Source organism: Prionailurus bengalensis, chromosome A2 (assembly GCF_016509475.1).
Source record: "Prionailurus bengalensis isolate Pbe53 chromosome A2, Fcat_Pben_1.1_paternal_pri, whole genome shotgun sequence".
NCBI lineage: Eukaryota > Metazoa > Chordata > Mammalia > Carnivora > Felidae > Prionailurus > Prionailurus bengalensis.
In genome coordinates, this window is record NC_057348.1 from 18,942,397 (window position 1) to 18,958,141 (window position 15,745).

At 50.7% G+C, this 15,745-nt stretch overlaps 3 protein-coding genes across 11 annotated transcripts in view; 1 reads left to right on the plus strand and 2 right to left on the minus strand.

Annotated features, from left to right (window-relative positions):
* Nucleotides 1-802, plus strand: part of RNF123 (ring finger protein 123) — a 37,411-nt gene extending 36,609 nt beyond the window's left edge. For 5 of the 6 annotated variants that reach the window (XM_043590402.1, XM_043590404.1, XM_043590400.1 and 2 more), the window contains exons 37-39: nucleotides 78-172; nucleotides 301-386; nucleotides 463-802. In XM_043590402.1, coding sequence (XP_043446337.1) covers nucleotides 78-172; nucleotides 301-386; nucleotides 463-583 — 302 coding nt within the window. In that variant the 3' untranslated portion in view covers nucleotides 584-802. Of the gene's footprint in view, nucleotides 1-40; nucleotides 173-300; nucleotides 387-462 lie in introns of those variants that run through there. The other variant, XM_043590405.1, reaches the window with a different exon arrangement.
* Nucleotides 772-3,287, minus strand: GMPPB (GDP-mannose pyrophosphorylase B). Of its 3 annotated transcripts, none has more exons than XM_043590416.1 (10): nucleotides 3,179-3,287; nucleotides 2,884-3,017; nucleotides 2,701-2,781; nucleotides 2,561-2,609; nucleotides 2,283-2,425; nucleotides 1,910-2,068; nucleotides 1,744-1,822; nucleotides 1,542-1,669; nucleotides 1,233-1,415; nucleotides 772-1,150 (listed from the first exon to the last, which is right to left on the minus strand). In XM_043590416.1, exons 2-10 carry the CDS (start codon nucleotides 3,010-3,012, stop codon nucleotides 1,019-1,021), a joined length of 1,083 nt encoding a protein of 360 aa, XP_043446351.1. In that variant the 5' UTR covers nucleotides 3,013-3,017; nucleotides 3,179-3,287; the 3' UTR covers nucleotides 772-1,018. The 3 variants fall into 3 exon arrangements, with proteins under 3 accessions (XP_043446351.1, XP_043446350.1, XP_043446349.1); XM_043590415.1 differs by having other exon boundaries at nucleotides 3,134-3,263; XM_043590414.1 differs by having other exon boundaries at nucleotides 1,744-2,068; nucleotides 2,884-3,254.
* Nucleotides 3,288-3,608: 321 nt separating this feature from the next.
* Nucleotides 3,609-15,745, minus strand: part of IP6K1 (inositol hexakisphosphate kinase 1) — a 60,605-nt gene continuing 48,468 nt past the window's right edge. The window contains exons 3-6 of one of the 2 annotated variants that reach the window (XM_043590412.1): nucleotides 15,503-15,713; nucleotides 10,598-10,779; nucleotides 7,440-7,615; nucleotides 3,609-7,084 (exon numbers count right to left, since the gene is read on the minus strand). In XM_043590412.1, coding sequence (XP_043446347.1) covers nucleotides 6,551-7,084; nucleotides 7,440-7,615; nucleotides 10,598-10,779; nucleotides 15,503-15,713 — 1,103 coding nt within the window. In that variant the 3' untranslated portion in view covers nucleotides 3,609-6,550. The remainder of the gene's footprint in view (nucleotides 7,085-7,439; nucleotides 7,616-10,597; nucleotides 10,780-15,502; nucleotides 15,714-15,745) is intronic. The other variant, XM_043590413.1, reaches the window with a different exon arrangement.

The following is a 15,745-nucleotide window of genomic DNA, read 5'->3' on the forward strand; positions in this document are numbered from 1 at the left end:
AATTCCCAAGTTGTGGTATTTAAGAGGGACTGGGTTCTAGGGCCACGTTGGGTCTGACAACTGCCACCAACCCCCAGACACAGATTACATCAGCGTTGAGGAGCTGGCCCAGGTGGAACAGATGCTGGCACACCTGACTTCTGCGTCGGCCCAGGCAGCAGCTGCCTCCCTGGTGAGTGGGAGCCACTGCACACACGTCCACACCACCCAAACACACGTTAGCACAAATGTGCATACCACACACGTGTGGCATGTGTCCTTGTCTGGGTATCTGACCCCAGCCCACCCTGCACTCTGCAGCCCACCAGCGAGGAGGATCTCTGCCCCATCTGCTATGCTCACCCCATTTCTGCCGTGTTCCAGCCCTGTGGCCACAAGTCCTGCAAGTAAGTGGGCCCCATTGGTGCAGGGGGCTGGGGAAGCAGCAGGGATACACAGACCCTCCTCCTCCTCCCGTTGTAGAGCCTGCATCAACCAGCATCTGATGAACAACAAGGATTGCTTCTTCTGCAAAGCCACCATCGTGTCTGTAGAGGACTGGGAGAAGGCAGCCAGTACCAGTACCACTTCCTCGGCAGCCTAGCCCACACAGCAGCAGCCTCCACCCTTGAACTCAGACCCAGGCTGGGCCCTATTTATGAGCTCCTCTTGCCCTATTCCCCATGTCCTCCCCCATCCCCGCCATGTCCAACCTCCTTGTCTGAGTGTAACCTCATTGGCGGGAACCCAGCCGTGTCCTAATTGTGCCTGAGCTTGACTTTCAGTCAGGGCCACAGTGAACATTAAATTATTATTCCATACAGCCCTGGCCCGGACCTTCTTGAGGGAGTAGGCTTTGTAGAGGATGCCCAGCAAGGATCCTGCCAGATTATGTCCACAAGAGAGGGCAGGTGTCCAACAGCTTCAGCCTTGTCTAGTCCTCTGAGATAACGGCGAGTCCAGGGCCTTTTGATGTGTCAAGCCAGAGCTCCCCATGCCAGTAGGGAAATGGAGATTCAGCCAGCCCCATGGTATCCCCTCACATGATGATGCGTGGTTCCGGCACCGACTCGCCAATAGACTTGTGGGGCAGCACACTGGCCCCGTTGAGGTAGAGCTCGTCGTTAACTATGACGTCCTCACCCAGCACTGTCACGTTCTCCATGCGCACCTCGAGGGAGGGGGCAGGCCTGGTCAGCAAGGCAGGCACATTCCCTGCCCCTCTCCCCATCTGGCCCAGCCCACAGGCTTACCCACTGGCCCACGCGGCAGCGCCAGCCCACAATGCAGGACTCGAGCCAGGAGTGGGATCGGATGTGGGCATCTCGCAGTACTGTGCATCGCCGGATGCACACACCATCCTCCACTACCACGCCAGGACCCAGACTCACGTTGGGGCCGATGCTGCAGTTCTGGCCAATGCGGGCACTTGGGTCCTAAGGACAATGAGGGAAATACAAGTGAATCACTTGTCTCCCGAGATGAAGTTGGGGGGGGGGGGGGGGGAGGGTGGGGAGTGGGGGGAGGACGTGGGTTTACGATGGGCTGGGCAGGGGCCTTACCACCAGCACATTGCCCACAATGCCAGGGCCTGAGCACAGTTGCTCAGGCTGCTTCTGTCGCAGGGACTGTAGGAAGAGGCACATGCCAGTGAGAAAATCCTTGGGCTGCCCTATGTCCATCCAGAAGCCTGTTGGGAGGAAATGCATCAGGGGGCTCAGCCCAGCCACACCCCACCCCCAGCCTGTGGCCTCCCTGCCTCACCCTGCAGCTCCATGGCATATAGCTGCCCCTCCGTGGCCATGACAGGAAAGATCTCCTTCTCAATGGATGTAGGTTGCAGCTGTGGGAGTGGGCAACTCGTGAGCAGGGTCAGGGGGGGTAGGGGCCTGCCCTGCCCCAGCCCACCCAGCAGCTGGCTTCTACACACCTGGATGCGCCGCAGCACTGCAGGGTTCAGAATGTACATGCCTGCGTTGATCTTGTTGGACACAAACACCTGCGGCTTCTCCACGAACCGGTGAATGCGGCCTGTGTCAGCCTCACATACCACCACACCATACTTAGAGGGTTCCTCCACTTTGGTCACCTGAGTAGAGGGGGACCTCAGGCCCAAGCCAGTGTGCCTGAGCCTTGATATGCTATGCATACTGTCCTAAATCTCCGGGGCTGTGCCCAAATGCTTAAAGACACATACTGCACAGCCCTGCACCCACAACACAAGCAGATAGTTAAGAGCCGCAGACTGGAAGAGGCTGGGCATCGGGGCAGGAGTGTCAGAGAAGAAAGACCTGATCCCTTACCAGGATGGAGCCCTCCTGGCCATGGTGCCGGTGGAACTGCACCATGGCTTGGAAGGGGAAATCGCAGATCACATCACTGTTGAGAACGAAGAAAGGATCTGCAGTCTCAGAGAGCAAGTCACGGGCCAGTGCCAAGGGCCCAGCTAGGAGAGAGGTGCAGGTCACCATCTTTCTAGGGGTTTGAACCTTTGGAACCAGGCTCAGCATACCCCATCCACGCTGAGTCTCACCCCTTCTCAGACCCTAAACCCCAAAGGAACCTTCCTGTCTTTACTGACCTGTGCCTAAAGGCTCTTCTTCGTGAGACATGGAGATTCGGATTCCCAGCTGAAAGGGATAAGCCGCCTGTCAGGTTCCTCCCAACAGGATGGGTGGTTGCGCGGGGAGCAAAGAAAAAGGTCAAGAGTCCGAGCCTCACCCTCTGCTCCTGCGCCTTCATTTCCTTCTCCAGCACCTGAGACATGTAGCTCACCGCCAGAATCACGTGGTCTACGCCTGCCTGTTGGACAAAACAGCGCCGGCCGACAGAAGGTCTCAGCCAGAAGGCACGGGCATTCACGACCTAGTCCCTCGTCCTGCCAGGTCCCACCCCGGGTCTTACCGCGGCTAGCGCCTCCACTTGGTGCAGCAAGATGGGCTTATTGCAGAAATCCACCAGTGGCTTCGGGATGCTCAGCGTCAGCGGCCGCAGACGCGTCCCATAGCCGCCCACCAAGATCAGTGCCTTCATCGCGCCTGCGGGCGGCCGGAGAGTGAGTCCCAGACTCCGAAGCGTCCGCGGCCCGGCCCGCCCGGCCGAGCCCTGCCGCGAACTCCCGCCGCGGCCCGAGCCCTTCACCTGCCAGACTGACCCACTCTGGCTCTGCCTTGGCCGCCCAGTCCGCCCTGACGCCTACCCGGGACCGCACACAGGAAGAAGCGACGCCAGACGGAGAGCTGCTGGCCCGGAACTCAGGCCGGACCTAGGCGGGGGGTGACGTTGGCCCGAGCCGGCCAATCGGCTGCCGTATACGTGGCACGGACGCCGACGTCGGAGCGCCGGGGCGCGGCGTTCTGGCAGACGTAGCCAATGAGAGCCCGAGCACGCCGAGCTGCCATGGGGACCGGGACGGGGTCTGCGGGTCAGCTGCCCATTGGCGGATCCAAAGGCGGAACTGGCGCCAAGGGCGAGGCTTTCTCGCCGACGGGTGCCGGGGTCCGCTGCCGCGCGGCCGTTTCCGGCCCCGCCCCGGCGCAGCGGCTCGTGGGACTCAGCGGAGGGACGCGGGGCAACGGGGTTGGACCTGCCTCCCGGGAGCCGCGGGACTGCAAAGATGCGGACACAGCTCAGTTTCTAGCGGCTTTATTTTGACATACACGACCTCAGACACAAGCGGGGCGGGCAGCGCTAGGTGTACAGAAAGGGGCCGCCGGGCCCAAGGCCCGAGAACCCCTCCCCCGCACGCAAGGTCCCAAGGAGACGCAGTGGCCCAGCCGTGGGCGGAGCCGAGAGTGGAAGAGGGTGCAGACCTGGGGCAGCTTGGGCAGGTTTAGGCAGCTTCCAGGAAAGTGGAGCAAAGAACGATTCCTAGAGACGAGGCCTTACGGTGCCCCGAGAAGCAAAGGAACCACGTCCTTCCCAGGGTGCTCCAATTTTTCTCATTAAAACATTTTTTTAAATCAACACAAACAAAACCAAATTGAACAGCTTTAAAGTTCCAAGCAATCTGCATCTAGGGGGCGTGCACGTGGCCAGATGTGCGCGAGTGAGCAGCGGCTACTGAATTAGCCCAGGGCTTTGGCCCCTGGGGAAACCCCCACACCCACTGCACAGGCCCCAATGTGAGGGGAGGGAGAGGTGGGGTCTCCTGCAAGTTGCTACACTGGTCCCCTTCCTCGTTAAGCACCACCGGTCCCACCCCACCCCCCCTAGCCCAGGGGGCTGGTGTTGACTTGGCCCAAGTAAGCACTATAGAGGGGGGGTCACTTGAGCGCCCCAACCCATGATCCCGCGTTGTACTTTGGTCCCAAGTTGGGGTTTGGGAAGGCAGGGCCTGGCAGGGACAGGGCTCTCTGGCAAGGACCAGGGAGAGAGTAGAGGCAGAGAGAGAGAGAGCATGTGTGCACACACAAGCCCAACACCCACCAGGTAACAGAGCTGGGTCCCCCCAGTGTCAAAAGTGCCGAAAAGAGGGGTCCTGCCCTAATGGAGAAGCAGCAAATCCCAGACCCTTCTGCTCTTTTTAGTGCCAGGAAAACACTGAAGATAAGTGGGTATAGCTCTCTCACTACGAAGAGAATGGGGCAGCATCTGCTCCCCCAAATACAGGAACTGAGGCGGCACAGCACATCCCCAGGCTGGAGAGTTTCAACTGAAGGGAGTCCCAAGCAGCCCCTGACTCTGTCTTGGCCTTTGCCCTGCCAGGAAACGACGGTCTGCACTAATGAAGAGCTACTACCCCTATGGCTGAAGCCACAGAATGGTACAAGAAAGATGGTCATTATTGACCAGAAACAGGCAAGCTGTCCCTCCCAGCCCCAAGGAATGGGAACCTGCCCACCACTGGCACCAGGATCAGAGGGCCGAGAAAGATGGGATCCATCAAGGAGCCCGTTTAAAATGTGTGAGGCTGCATCTCTAAGGACTAGAAAGTAGTCCACCAGTTATCAAGGCTTCTCATATACAGACTGGCAGGCTTACCTTTAATGCCCAAACAAGGGCCATGCCAAAAGTGACAATGACAGCGGCCCTAGGCCCAGAGGTGAGGGCACTAACCATGGCAATGGCTGAGTGCCATGTCACCTCCTGGCCACATGTTAGAGGTGGCAGGTCTCTGTGCCATTAAGGGCTGGCGGCAAAAATTACTGAAACCACAAGAAGGGTTGCCCCTTGGGCCTTCACTGTACCACACTGTTGAGCAGGGCCACACTCCAGGCCTACAGACAAGGTGCTGGGCCAGCAGGGAAATACCTCATACAATTCATCTGCTACCAGTTCTTTGTAAAAAGGTAGCACCTGCTGACAACAGGCACAAGGGCCAAAGCTCATCTCAGAAATGGAAAAGACTATTTTGCTGAGGAAAGCATGATGGAAATCAATATTTACTAATAAACAAGGCTACAGCCCAGGGGAAAGATCCCAAGTAACAAGGGCTGGCAGATGGAGAAATGGACAGACTGATGGATCCCAGGAATGATAAGACAAAACTCATTAGCAGAATCTGGGCACCTGCACCCAGGGCCCAAACAATGTCCCTATGAGAAGACAAGCTTAAAAAAAGCTCTCCCTCCCACGACTGGAGTTCCTTACAATGGGCTGCTGCCTTGAGCTTAGCCTGGGGAAAGGTGACACCCTGAGCGGACCACAGCCCTTGAGCCCTGGGACGGGCAGCCCATCCAGAGGCAGCACAGCTGCCCAAGCTAGAGGAAGAGGACTCCCACCCATAGCCCAAGAACTGCAAATACTGTCTGGGCCAGAGCCACCAGAGGCCCTGGAGCCTGCTGGGACATTAACTCTCCTTGGCAAATACAGCAGGGACCCCTTCAGTGGGGCAGGAAGGGGTAGCCTCTTCAGGCAAGGGATCTTGGTGAGAAAGGCTGGCTGGGGTGTGCAGGCAGGAAGAGGAGCAGGCTCAAGTGCCAAAGAGTGCCTGGGAATCCCATGGCCTACTCTCTGTCAAAAGGTGGCTTCAGCACAGCTTCATGAATCTAGCCTCACGCCAAGGTCAGAACTGAGAAGGACGGGTCCAGCTATGTGCAATTGGCCCTGTGGTATCCTGGGGGCATCTGTTAAAGCACTGGCTGATGCCCACACCACCAGACTAGAAAGTCCCCAAGAGCTGGGCACCCAATCCTCTACTTCTGAGGAACAAAGGATGAGTGAGCACAGAGGGACCCTGCACCAGCCCAGTGCTTCACCCTAAAACCTGCAGGGCCCTATAGCCACAGACCCCAAAGACCTAGGCCAGAGAAACCAACGTCCAAGGGCACCCTGTCCCTGCTGCCAAGCCCATCCACCAAGGGCACCTCTTCCTTCCTAAGTCAGCCTGGACACAGCAGTCAGAACTGTAGAGCTAAAGAAGCCTGGCTGTGAGGATGTGTGTTGTGCCCTCCTTCACTTTATATATATGGATTCCAGGCTACAGCTAAAAACATTTCTTTTAGTTTACACCAAAGAGAAATATAACCCTTTAAAAGCAAGTCTGTGTGTCCTCACGGCGAGTTCAGTCAGAGCAATGGTCCCTGCCTGCGGGTGGAGAGGAAGGGGTTCTGGGGGCCCAGGGCGGGGCCTACTGGTTCTCGTCCCGCATCTGTTCCATGATGCTGATGAGGTTCTCCAGGCCGAACACATAGCCTCGGTCTGGCCCATCATGCACGGTGGGGTCATCCCGGAAGCCCTTGAACGTGCTATGTGCAAAGTCGATCATGCGGACATCCACCTTGGGTGGAGAGGAGGGGCCGGCCTCAGGGCTGGTGCTACTGGGGCTGGTGCTAGGGCCACAGGGTGGCGCCACCTCAGGGAGCCCAGTATCCAGGTGCTTGAGACGCATCTCGGCCCGGCGGTCCAGGAAGGACTCTGCCCGGCACTCCCTGCCATCGTAGATGACAAGCAGGGAGCTGGAATAGAAGCGGTAGGATGCCTGCCGCTCCAACACAGCTTTCAGGCCCCGCAGTTTGCTCAGGATGGGCTCAAAAAGGTCACGCCTCAGGTCCAGGCCATTGTGCAGGTACTGATAGAGGGCGTTGCGGAAGCCTTCAATGGAGAGCCCGCGGCCATAGTACTTGTTCCTGCAGAGGTAGTGTCCTGTGTCCAGCTGGTATACCTGAAAGCCCAGGAGACAGAGGGGGTGAGCACCAGAAAGGTCTGATGACCGTATAGTGCCCTGGGCAGGCACTGTCAAAAGTACTTCTGACCAGCCTTAATCGTCCCAATGTCAAGGCAACAGGCTCTCACAGTGGCTCTGTGTCTGGAGCCCAAAGGTCATCAGGTAAGGCCGAGAGGGCTCAGGGAACATACCTATAAGGATGCACTCAGCATCCCGTGGGGCACTCACCCTCTCGGAGGAGATTCTGGACCACTGTGGGCCCGGAGGACACCTGGCATGGATAGCAGGCAGGCACATGTGCAACCCCAAACACGTGGGCGGCAGCAGCTAGGCTCTCACCAGGGCAACTCACCTGCATGCCACAGACCCTGACACCCAGTGTAGCTGACGTACTCTGCTCGCACTTCCTCATCTGCCGGGCCGCCTTCTCAGCTGATGCATCATCACCATGCTGCCGGGTGCCCATCTTCAGGTCCAGAACACAGGGGTACTTGAAGTGGTGCACCACGTTCTCAAGCAAGAGGAACTCTGGACCACGTCAAGGAGAGTAACAGCCACACTCACCATCAGCCCCAACCATGAAACCACAACCAAGTTTTTCTATAAAAGGGGGCATTCTCTTTAAATGTAATCTGTATTCACCTCACAAATTCTCAATTTGTGACCTATCAAATTATTGATAGGCACCACAGGCCTATCAATTATTTTCAAAAATGTTTCTACTGTGGCAAAATAGACATAACAAAATTTACCATTTTAACTATTTTTTAAAAGTGTTTATTTAGTTTTGAGAGAGAGAGAGCACACACGTGCAGTAGCTGGGGAGAAGAAGAGAGAGATGGGGACAGGACCTGAAGCAGGCTCTGCACTGATTGCAGACAGCCCGACTCAGGGCTTGAACTCACAAACTGTGTGATCATGACCTGAGCCGGAGTTGAACGCCTAACCGACTAAGCCGCCCAGGCACTGCCCGCCCCCCCACCCCCATGCCATTTTAACTACTTTTAACTGCACAGTTCAGTGGCATTAAGTACATTCACATTACTGTGCAACCACCATCACCCTTCATCTCTGGAACTTTTTTATGTTCCCAAACAGAAACCAGAAATTGTACCCACTACACACACTCCCATTCCTCTTCACATCCCCATGTCTGGGAACTGCCATTCCAGTTTCTGTCTCTATGAGTATGCCTACTCTAGATACTTCATATTTGTCTTTTTGTGTCTGGCTGTTTCAGAGCAAAATGTTTTCAAGTTTTAACCATGCTGTAGCATGTGACAAAATTTCATTCCTTTTTTATGGCTGAATAATTTTCCACGGTATGGATCTATGACAATCTGCTGATACCATCACATTTATTTTATTCTACTTTGTCTGGTAGGCATACACAAACTAAAGAAGGTCTGCCAGATTCACATGCATTCCTGGCACCGTAAGTAAACCAAGGCCCTGCTCAAGCCATACCGCATCCAGGCCTAAAAGAAATAGGGAAGACATCTTCACAGCACTATCACAAACACGAGAAATCAGGTTTACCACTTCCAAACAGGAATCTTAGGAAAAGATGGATTTAAATTTCTACCCTGTCAGGGCACTTGGGTAGCTCAGTTAAGTGTCCGACTTCGGCTCAGGTCACAATCTCACAGTTCTTGAGTTCAAGCCCCACATTAGGCTGTGCACTGACAGTGCGGAGCCTGCTTGGGATTCTCTCCCTCTCCCTCTGCACCCTCCCACACTCTTCTATCTCAAAATAAATTAAAAAAAAAAAAACTTTAAGTAAGTAAATAAATAATACATTTCTATCCTGCCATTTACTGACTAAACTTCAAACCAGTGGACTATATACTTCAGCGTGTCCCTTAGTACTTTTAGGACCTTCTGCTCAAAATGCCTCTATGGTCCTGGGCGGCTGGTATTTATACCCATGTCCTCATTTAAATCTGTGGTCTGCAACCACCCTGGATAAAGGTACACAGGCTAGTCACAAGGCTGCCAAAAGTCATCAGGGCCCAAGCCTGGACCTCAGTTCCATACTGGAGGACCATGAAGCAACCACAGTCTTGGATGATAACATACTTGGCATTGCTCGATGATGCACATATTAACATCTCCTAATTCTTTAAAGAAGATCTACTAGAAAACCATTAAATTTGGCTATTAATTTCATCATCTGCAGTAACTTATAAACAAATGACAATAAAACTTAAAAAGGGCTGCAGAAATATCTCACAGTGCCCGAGAGCATGGGCTCTTGAATCTTGCTTTGGCCTCTCATGGGCCTGGGCACAACACTTAATCCCCTTGGGCTTCCATCTCCTTATCTTTATTTATTAAAAAAAAAAATTTTAATGTTTATTTTTGAGAGAGAGAGACACAGAGTGTGAGCAGGGGAGGGGCAGAGAGAGAGGGAAACACAGAATTCGAAGCAGGCTCCAGGCTCTGAACCGTCAGCACAGATGCGGGGCTCGAACTCACAAACCGTGAGGTCATGACCTGAGCCGAAGTTGGATGCTCAACCGACCGAGCCACCCAGGCACCCAGCCATCTCCTCATCTTTAAACTGGCATCGTAACATTTTCTCCTTCAAATGACTGTTACGAAAACTGAGTAAACAGGCCTCAACACATTCCCCTCAGTTTCTCAGTAAGTATTAGTCATTTACTGCCTACTGCTTCAGATAGTAACTGACCAGCAGAATTCCCATTTTATAATATTTCTTTGCGTTTACCATCTTAAAGACTATTATACGCTGTTCAGGTATGGTGTTTCTCTTTGGACAAAAAAAAAGTACCACTTTGTAATTATTATCTTTTGGGAGTGGAGAAATGTATGTGTGCATATGCACGTGTGCACACAAACACAGATCCCTGATTCTAGACCTGCACTGACAAATCTGGTAGCCACTAGCCACATCTGGCAATTTGAATTTAAGTGAGTATAAAATTCTGTAACTCGGGCACAGCAGCCACATTTTGGTTATTCAGTATGGCCGGTGGCTGCCATACTAAACACAGATACAGATACTTCCACGGTCTCAGAAAGTTCTACCAAACAGCACTCTTCTAGACTGCCAAGTTGAAGCTTCAGGCTTACCAGCCCCAAAAGACAGAAAAAAACATGTCAATAAAACAAAGAATAACAGGGGTGCCTGGGTGGCTCAGTCAGTTGGGCATCCAACTCTTGGTTTTGGCTCAGGCCGTGATCTCACGGTCTGTGAATTCAAGCCCCGAGTCCAGCTCTCACTGGCAGTGCAGAGCCTGCTTGGGACTCTCTCTCCATCTCTGCCCCTCCCCAACGTGTGCTTGCTCTCTCTCTCTCAGAATAAATAAACTAAAAAAAAAAAAAAAAAAAAAAAAAAGAACGACAAAGAGCCTATGAAAAAGGGAGATGAGAACAAGTGGGGCTCCTGAACAGAGAGGGCCCTGGCCATGGTACTAGAAGGTATCCTGACACAGGAGCTACCCACGGTCGCAGCAAGGAACACCGCTTAAGTAGTAACAAGGATACTGTACAGCTTTCGGTCCTTGGACTCCGAGCGCATGCGGCTCAGCTGCTGCTTGTGACAGCGCAGACTCCAGGGGTTATGGCTGATCTTCTCAGAACTCAGACCGCTGTTGCCATCCAGCATCTGGAAAGGGACGTCTGAGTGGCTGTGGAGCTCCACCTTCGGACTCTTTGCCTCCTGGGAGCTAAGAAGGAAGAACATAACACATTGCTGAAGGGGCCCAGATGAGTCACCCTCTGGGGTCTCAGTGCAAAGGGTGAAGGAGACCTGGATCAGACCTAATCTGCCACCCTGGTGGCACCAGACCCTGGTGACGGGTGACACAGGGACCCCAGATGCAAGAGTGCATAAAAGTGAGCAATAAGTAGTATTTATACTTGTGTCTCTGAAAACTGTCTGAAAACTAACTCTTTGCACCAAATTACATGATGAAGATCACTCCGGATCCATTAGGAAGGCTATCACAAAAATAAACCAGAACAAGTGTAGAGGATGTGGAGAAACTGGAACCCTCAAATATTGCTGGAGAGCATGTAAAATGGTATAACCGCTATGAAAAAGTCTGGCGGTTCCTCAAAAAGTTAAACGTACAGGGGCGCCTGGGTGGCGCAGTCGGTTGAGCGTCCGACTTCAGCCAGGTCACGATCTCGCGGTCCGTGAGTTCGAGCCCCGCGTCAGGCTCTGGGCTGATGGCTCGGAGCCTGGAGCCTGTTTCCGATTCTGTGTCTCCCTCTCTCTCGGCCCCTCCCCCGTTCATGCTCTGTCTCTCTCTGTCCCAAAAATAAATAAAAACGTGGAAAAAAAAAAAAAAAGTTAAACGTACAATTATCATATATGACCCAGCAATTGCACTCTTTGGTATATACCTGAAAGAACTGAAAACAGAACTCAAATAGAAACTACACAAATATTTGCAGCATCATTACAATAAATAAGAGGTGAAGCAACCCAAGTGTCCATCAGTGGATAAATGGATAAACAAAACATGGTGTGCCCATACAATGGAGTGTCATTCAGCAATAAAAGGAATGGAATTCTGACGCATGCTATAACCTGGATGAACCCTGAAACATCCTGCTAAAGTGAAATAAGCCATACACAAAAGGAGAAATGCTGTATGATTCCACTCATCTGAGGGAACTGCACATTCACAGAAACAGAAAATACAAAGGCAGTTGCCAGGGGCTGGGGGGAAGGGGAATGGAGAGTTATTTAACAGGTGTGGAGCTTCTGGCAGAGATAAAAAGGAGTTCTGAGAACGGACAGTAGTGATCACTGCACAACAGTGTGAATGTACTTAATACTACTGAACTATACACTGAAAAAAAGGTGAAAATGATACGTTGTTAGATGTACTTTACAATTTAAAAAAATACAAAAATTGACAAACGTGCAGTCACACACTTAACAAATATAGGGTGGAGCACGGGACACCACTGTCAAGAACACGAGTAACTATCATATTTCTGTCCACATCTACAACCAAATTTTTAATAAGATCTAAAGAAAGCATATGCTGACATTATACGCTTATGAATGTCTGTCTGCTTGTGTATCAACCTGGAAGAAAGAGGAAAACATCAAAGAAAAAAAGGCAGGATAGGCCCCAAAGAAACTTTCTCAGTGGACAAAGTTTGTGCCTGTGGAAGTCATGAAGCCATTTCAGTAAGGGGATTTTATTTCTAAAATAAGTCAAACCACAAAGGGGTTTTATTGAGAAGGTGACTCCAACTGAAAATATTAGGACTTTACTACAACTTCCTTTTTCCCACCAACACAAAATTCTTTGAAGTAACTTGCAATGTTCCTTCACCATGCCAAGCCAAGCCAAGCACTGGAGAAGCCATGTGCGCTGCAAACGGCAGAGCAAGCCTGCAGCTCCGAGCAGAGGCAGAGCACTGCAGCAATATCAAATGCCACCGTCCTCCCCAGAACTTCTGGCCTCTCCTTTAACTGTAGATGGAGTAAGTCATGCAGAGTTGAGCCAGCCACTAGGGCTGGTGTGTACCAGAAATTGCTGACATTCCCCTGCAGGGTGATTGGACAGACTGGGTGAAATGGCTGAGAGACACGGGCAGAGATCCCTTTCCCCTTTAACTGAAAGTAGAGGAGCCACCAATGCCTCTCAGCATCAGAAAACTCTCATTTTCTTCTGGTGAGGGCATGGCTAAGGCCATTCATGGATGCTTTCTTTGTGATCCTCTTTAAGAAACAAGAAGGCTTACTCATCTGCCAAGTAAACCCAAATAAGTCCTCTGTGCCCGCACGGGGCACCCATTCCTCCTGGCATTACCCTTGGTATTGTAGCTCTGGCCCTGGTGAAGAATAAGCTGCATTCCTAGAAGTGACTTAGTGCCTCTGAGAACGGGCCAGAGGTCTGGTCACTGCACACAGAGCTGTCACTTTCAGAGCAGAGCCTTGAACCTGGACATGGGTAGACTTTGATGTTATTCTATGTTCATTGGCTTTTCACCAGATGACTCGAGAAGCAATTTCTGTACCTTTGGCGGACCAAAGAAAGCCCACTCTAAAGAGCTATTGAGAGAAAGGCTTCAATGCCAGCTATGGGCTTGAGGACTTGGGGAACATTCCTTGTCACATGAATGACTAAGCTTAGGTCCCACAATCATCAGTGAAGAGGAAGCCCCTTGGGGAATGAACAAGAAGCCCTGAAGAAGTGCTTCTGCAGACCAGAGTCTATTTTACACACACACACACACACACACACACACACACACACACACGAATATTACTCTATCAAAAAGAATGAAATCCTGCCATTTGTGATGACATGGATAGAGCTAGAATGTATTATACTAAGTAAAATAAGTCAATCAGAGAAAGACAAATACAATATGATTTCACTCACATGTGGAATTTAAGAAACAAAACAGATGAACGTATGGGAAGAGGGGGGAGACAAGAGAGGGAAACTAACCACAAGAGAGACTTGATGATAGAGAACAAACTGAAGGTTGATGGGCGGGGGCGGGGGCGGGGACATGGGCTAGATGAGTGAGGGCACCTGTTAGGATGAGCACTGGGTGTTGGAAGTGATGAATCACTGAAGTCTACTCCTGAAACAAATATTGCACTGTATGTTAAAAAACTAAAATCTAAATTAAAAAAAAAAAAAAAAAAGCTTAACTCCTGGAGACCCTGCTTACTCAGAGTGAAGGCCTCTCCTCTCCAGAAATGCAGATCTGGCCCAGAGAGGAAACATCACACACTCAGCCAGAGTCTCGTGGGGTTCTGTGCGCCTCGATGTGAGTGTGTCCTCTTCCATCAATGGGAGTAAGGAGAGCCGGAACACTCTGGGCTGTTACTGCTTCAGGAACTAGGGTGCACAGCACGTGTTGCTCAACTGACCTGATGTCAGAGATAAACTAATGTGCTGCCACACGCATATAAGAAAAGTCCCAAATCTAACTTCTAAGTTGAGGCACAGATCTTATTCACTGAAACTTATTTTTAAGTGAAGTTAAATATACTTTAAAAAAAGGATTTTTTTTCAAGTAATCTCTATACCTAGTAACATGGGGCTCGAACTCACAATCCAGAGATCAAGAGTCGCATGCTCCACCCACTCAGCCAGACAGACAGGTACCCCCAAATTAAATATAAAGTAATTTAGTCATAGAATTTTGATTTTACCTTGTTTCAGGAAGCTCACATTATTTTTAGCTTACGTTAGTTTTATTAAAATTTTTTTTTTTTTTTTTTACAACTCAGTGGTTTCTTTAGTATATTTATAAGGTTATAAAACTTCACCACTATCTAATTTTTGGACACTTTCATTACCCCCAAAACAAACACTATCACCATTAGCACTTCCTATCCTCCTCTCCCCCTCAGCCCCTGGTATACCTTAACTTGGCTTCCTGTCTCATGCACTTGCCTATTCTGAACATTTTCTATATATGGAATCACATGTGTTTTTTTGTGACTGACTTCTTTCACTCAGCACTTTAGTTTTTAAAGTTCATCCCTGTCGTGGCTCATATGAGCATTCCATTCCTTTTTATCACTGGATAATATTCTATTATATGGATACACCACATTTATTTATCCATTCATTAGCTGATGGACACAGTTGTTTTCATTTTTTGGCTGTTAGGAATAATTCAACTATAAACATCTGTTTACAAGTTTTGTGTCTGAATCTATTTTTCCAATTCTCTTGGTAAATACTCCTATTCCTAGGAGTAGCATTGATGGGGTTAGCTTTCTGAAGAATAATTATTTTTCCAGGGTGGCTGCACTATTTTACATTCCCATCACCAATTTAAGAGGGTTCCAATTTCTCTAAATCTTCATCAACACTTTTATTGTCTGTCCTTTTGATGATAGCTACCCTATGAGAGTTCACATTCCTTGCATAAAATATCAAGAGAGACAATGCTTTATACACTATTTTCCTAATCTACAAGAAAAATAATTTCCAATGCAATAAACTAAATTTTAGTTGCAGGGAAAGGGTTAACAGCTGACCTCATAGAGGTCAAAGAACCTTGTACAGAACCCTTAAAGAACACTGGTCTGGATGGCCTCTCACTGCGCTTGGGCAGTCCTACAGGTCTGAAAGCAGGTGCAACCTCACCGTGGACCAAGGCATTTCGACCTTATGTGTGAGACACAACAAAGCTGGAGAGCACAGAGCATAGGGAGTCCTTGCTTCTGAAGGGCTGAGATCTTCACCATCACTCTCTCTTGACCAGCTACATCCATACACAGAAGGCAGCATCACTGGGGTGATGTGACACACTCAGGTGGTAGCCAAAGAATACCAGCCATCTTTCCCCAAGCTTGGGCCCTACTTCCCCATGTGTCAGGACTCTAGAGAGGTCTTGAGTGTTTGTAATGCCAGGACCAGTCATGCACCTTCACCCTGCTCACCACCCCCTTACCTCTCAGAGGTTTCGAGGGACAGGCTGGCTTTCTCTTCCTTGTGGTCACTGCCACTGCCTGACCGGTGCAGGCTCCGGCGGGAGTGTTTGCGCCGAGGTTGCTCCCGCTCTGGTGTGTCATCCTGCTCCACAGTCTCACTTTCCACATAAGGGTAGGCCACCAAGTTGATGTAACCATCACTGTCTCCCTCAAAACAGACAGACACCACGCCTGTTGAAAAAAAGGCAGCCAGTCAACAAATG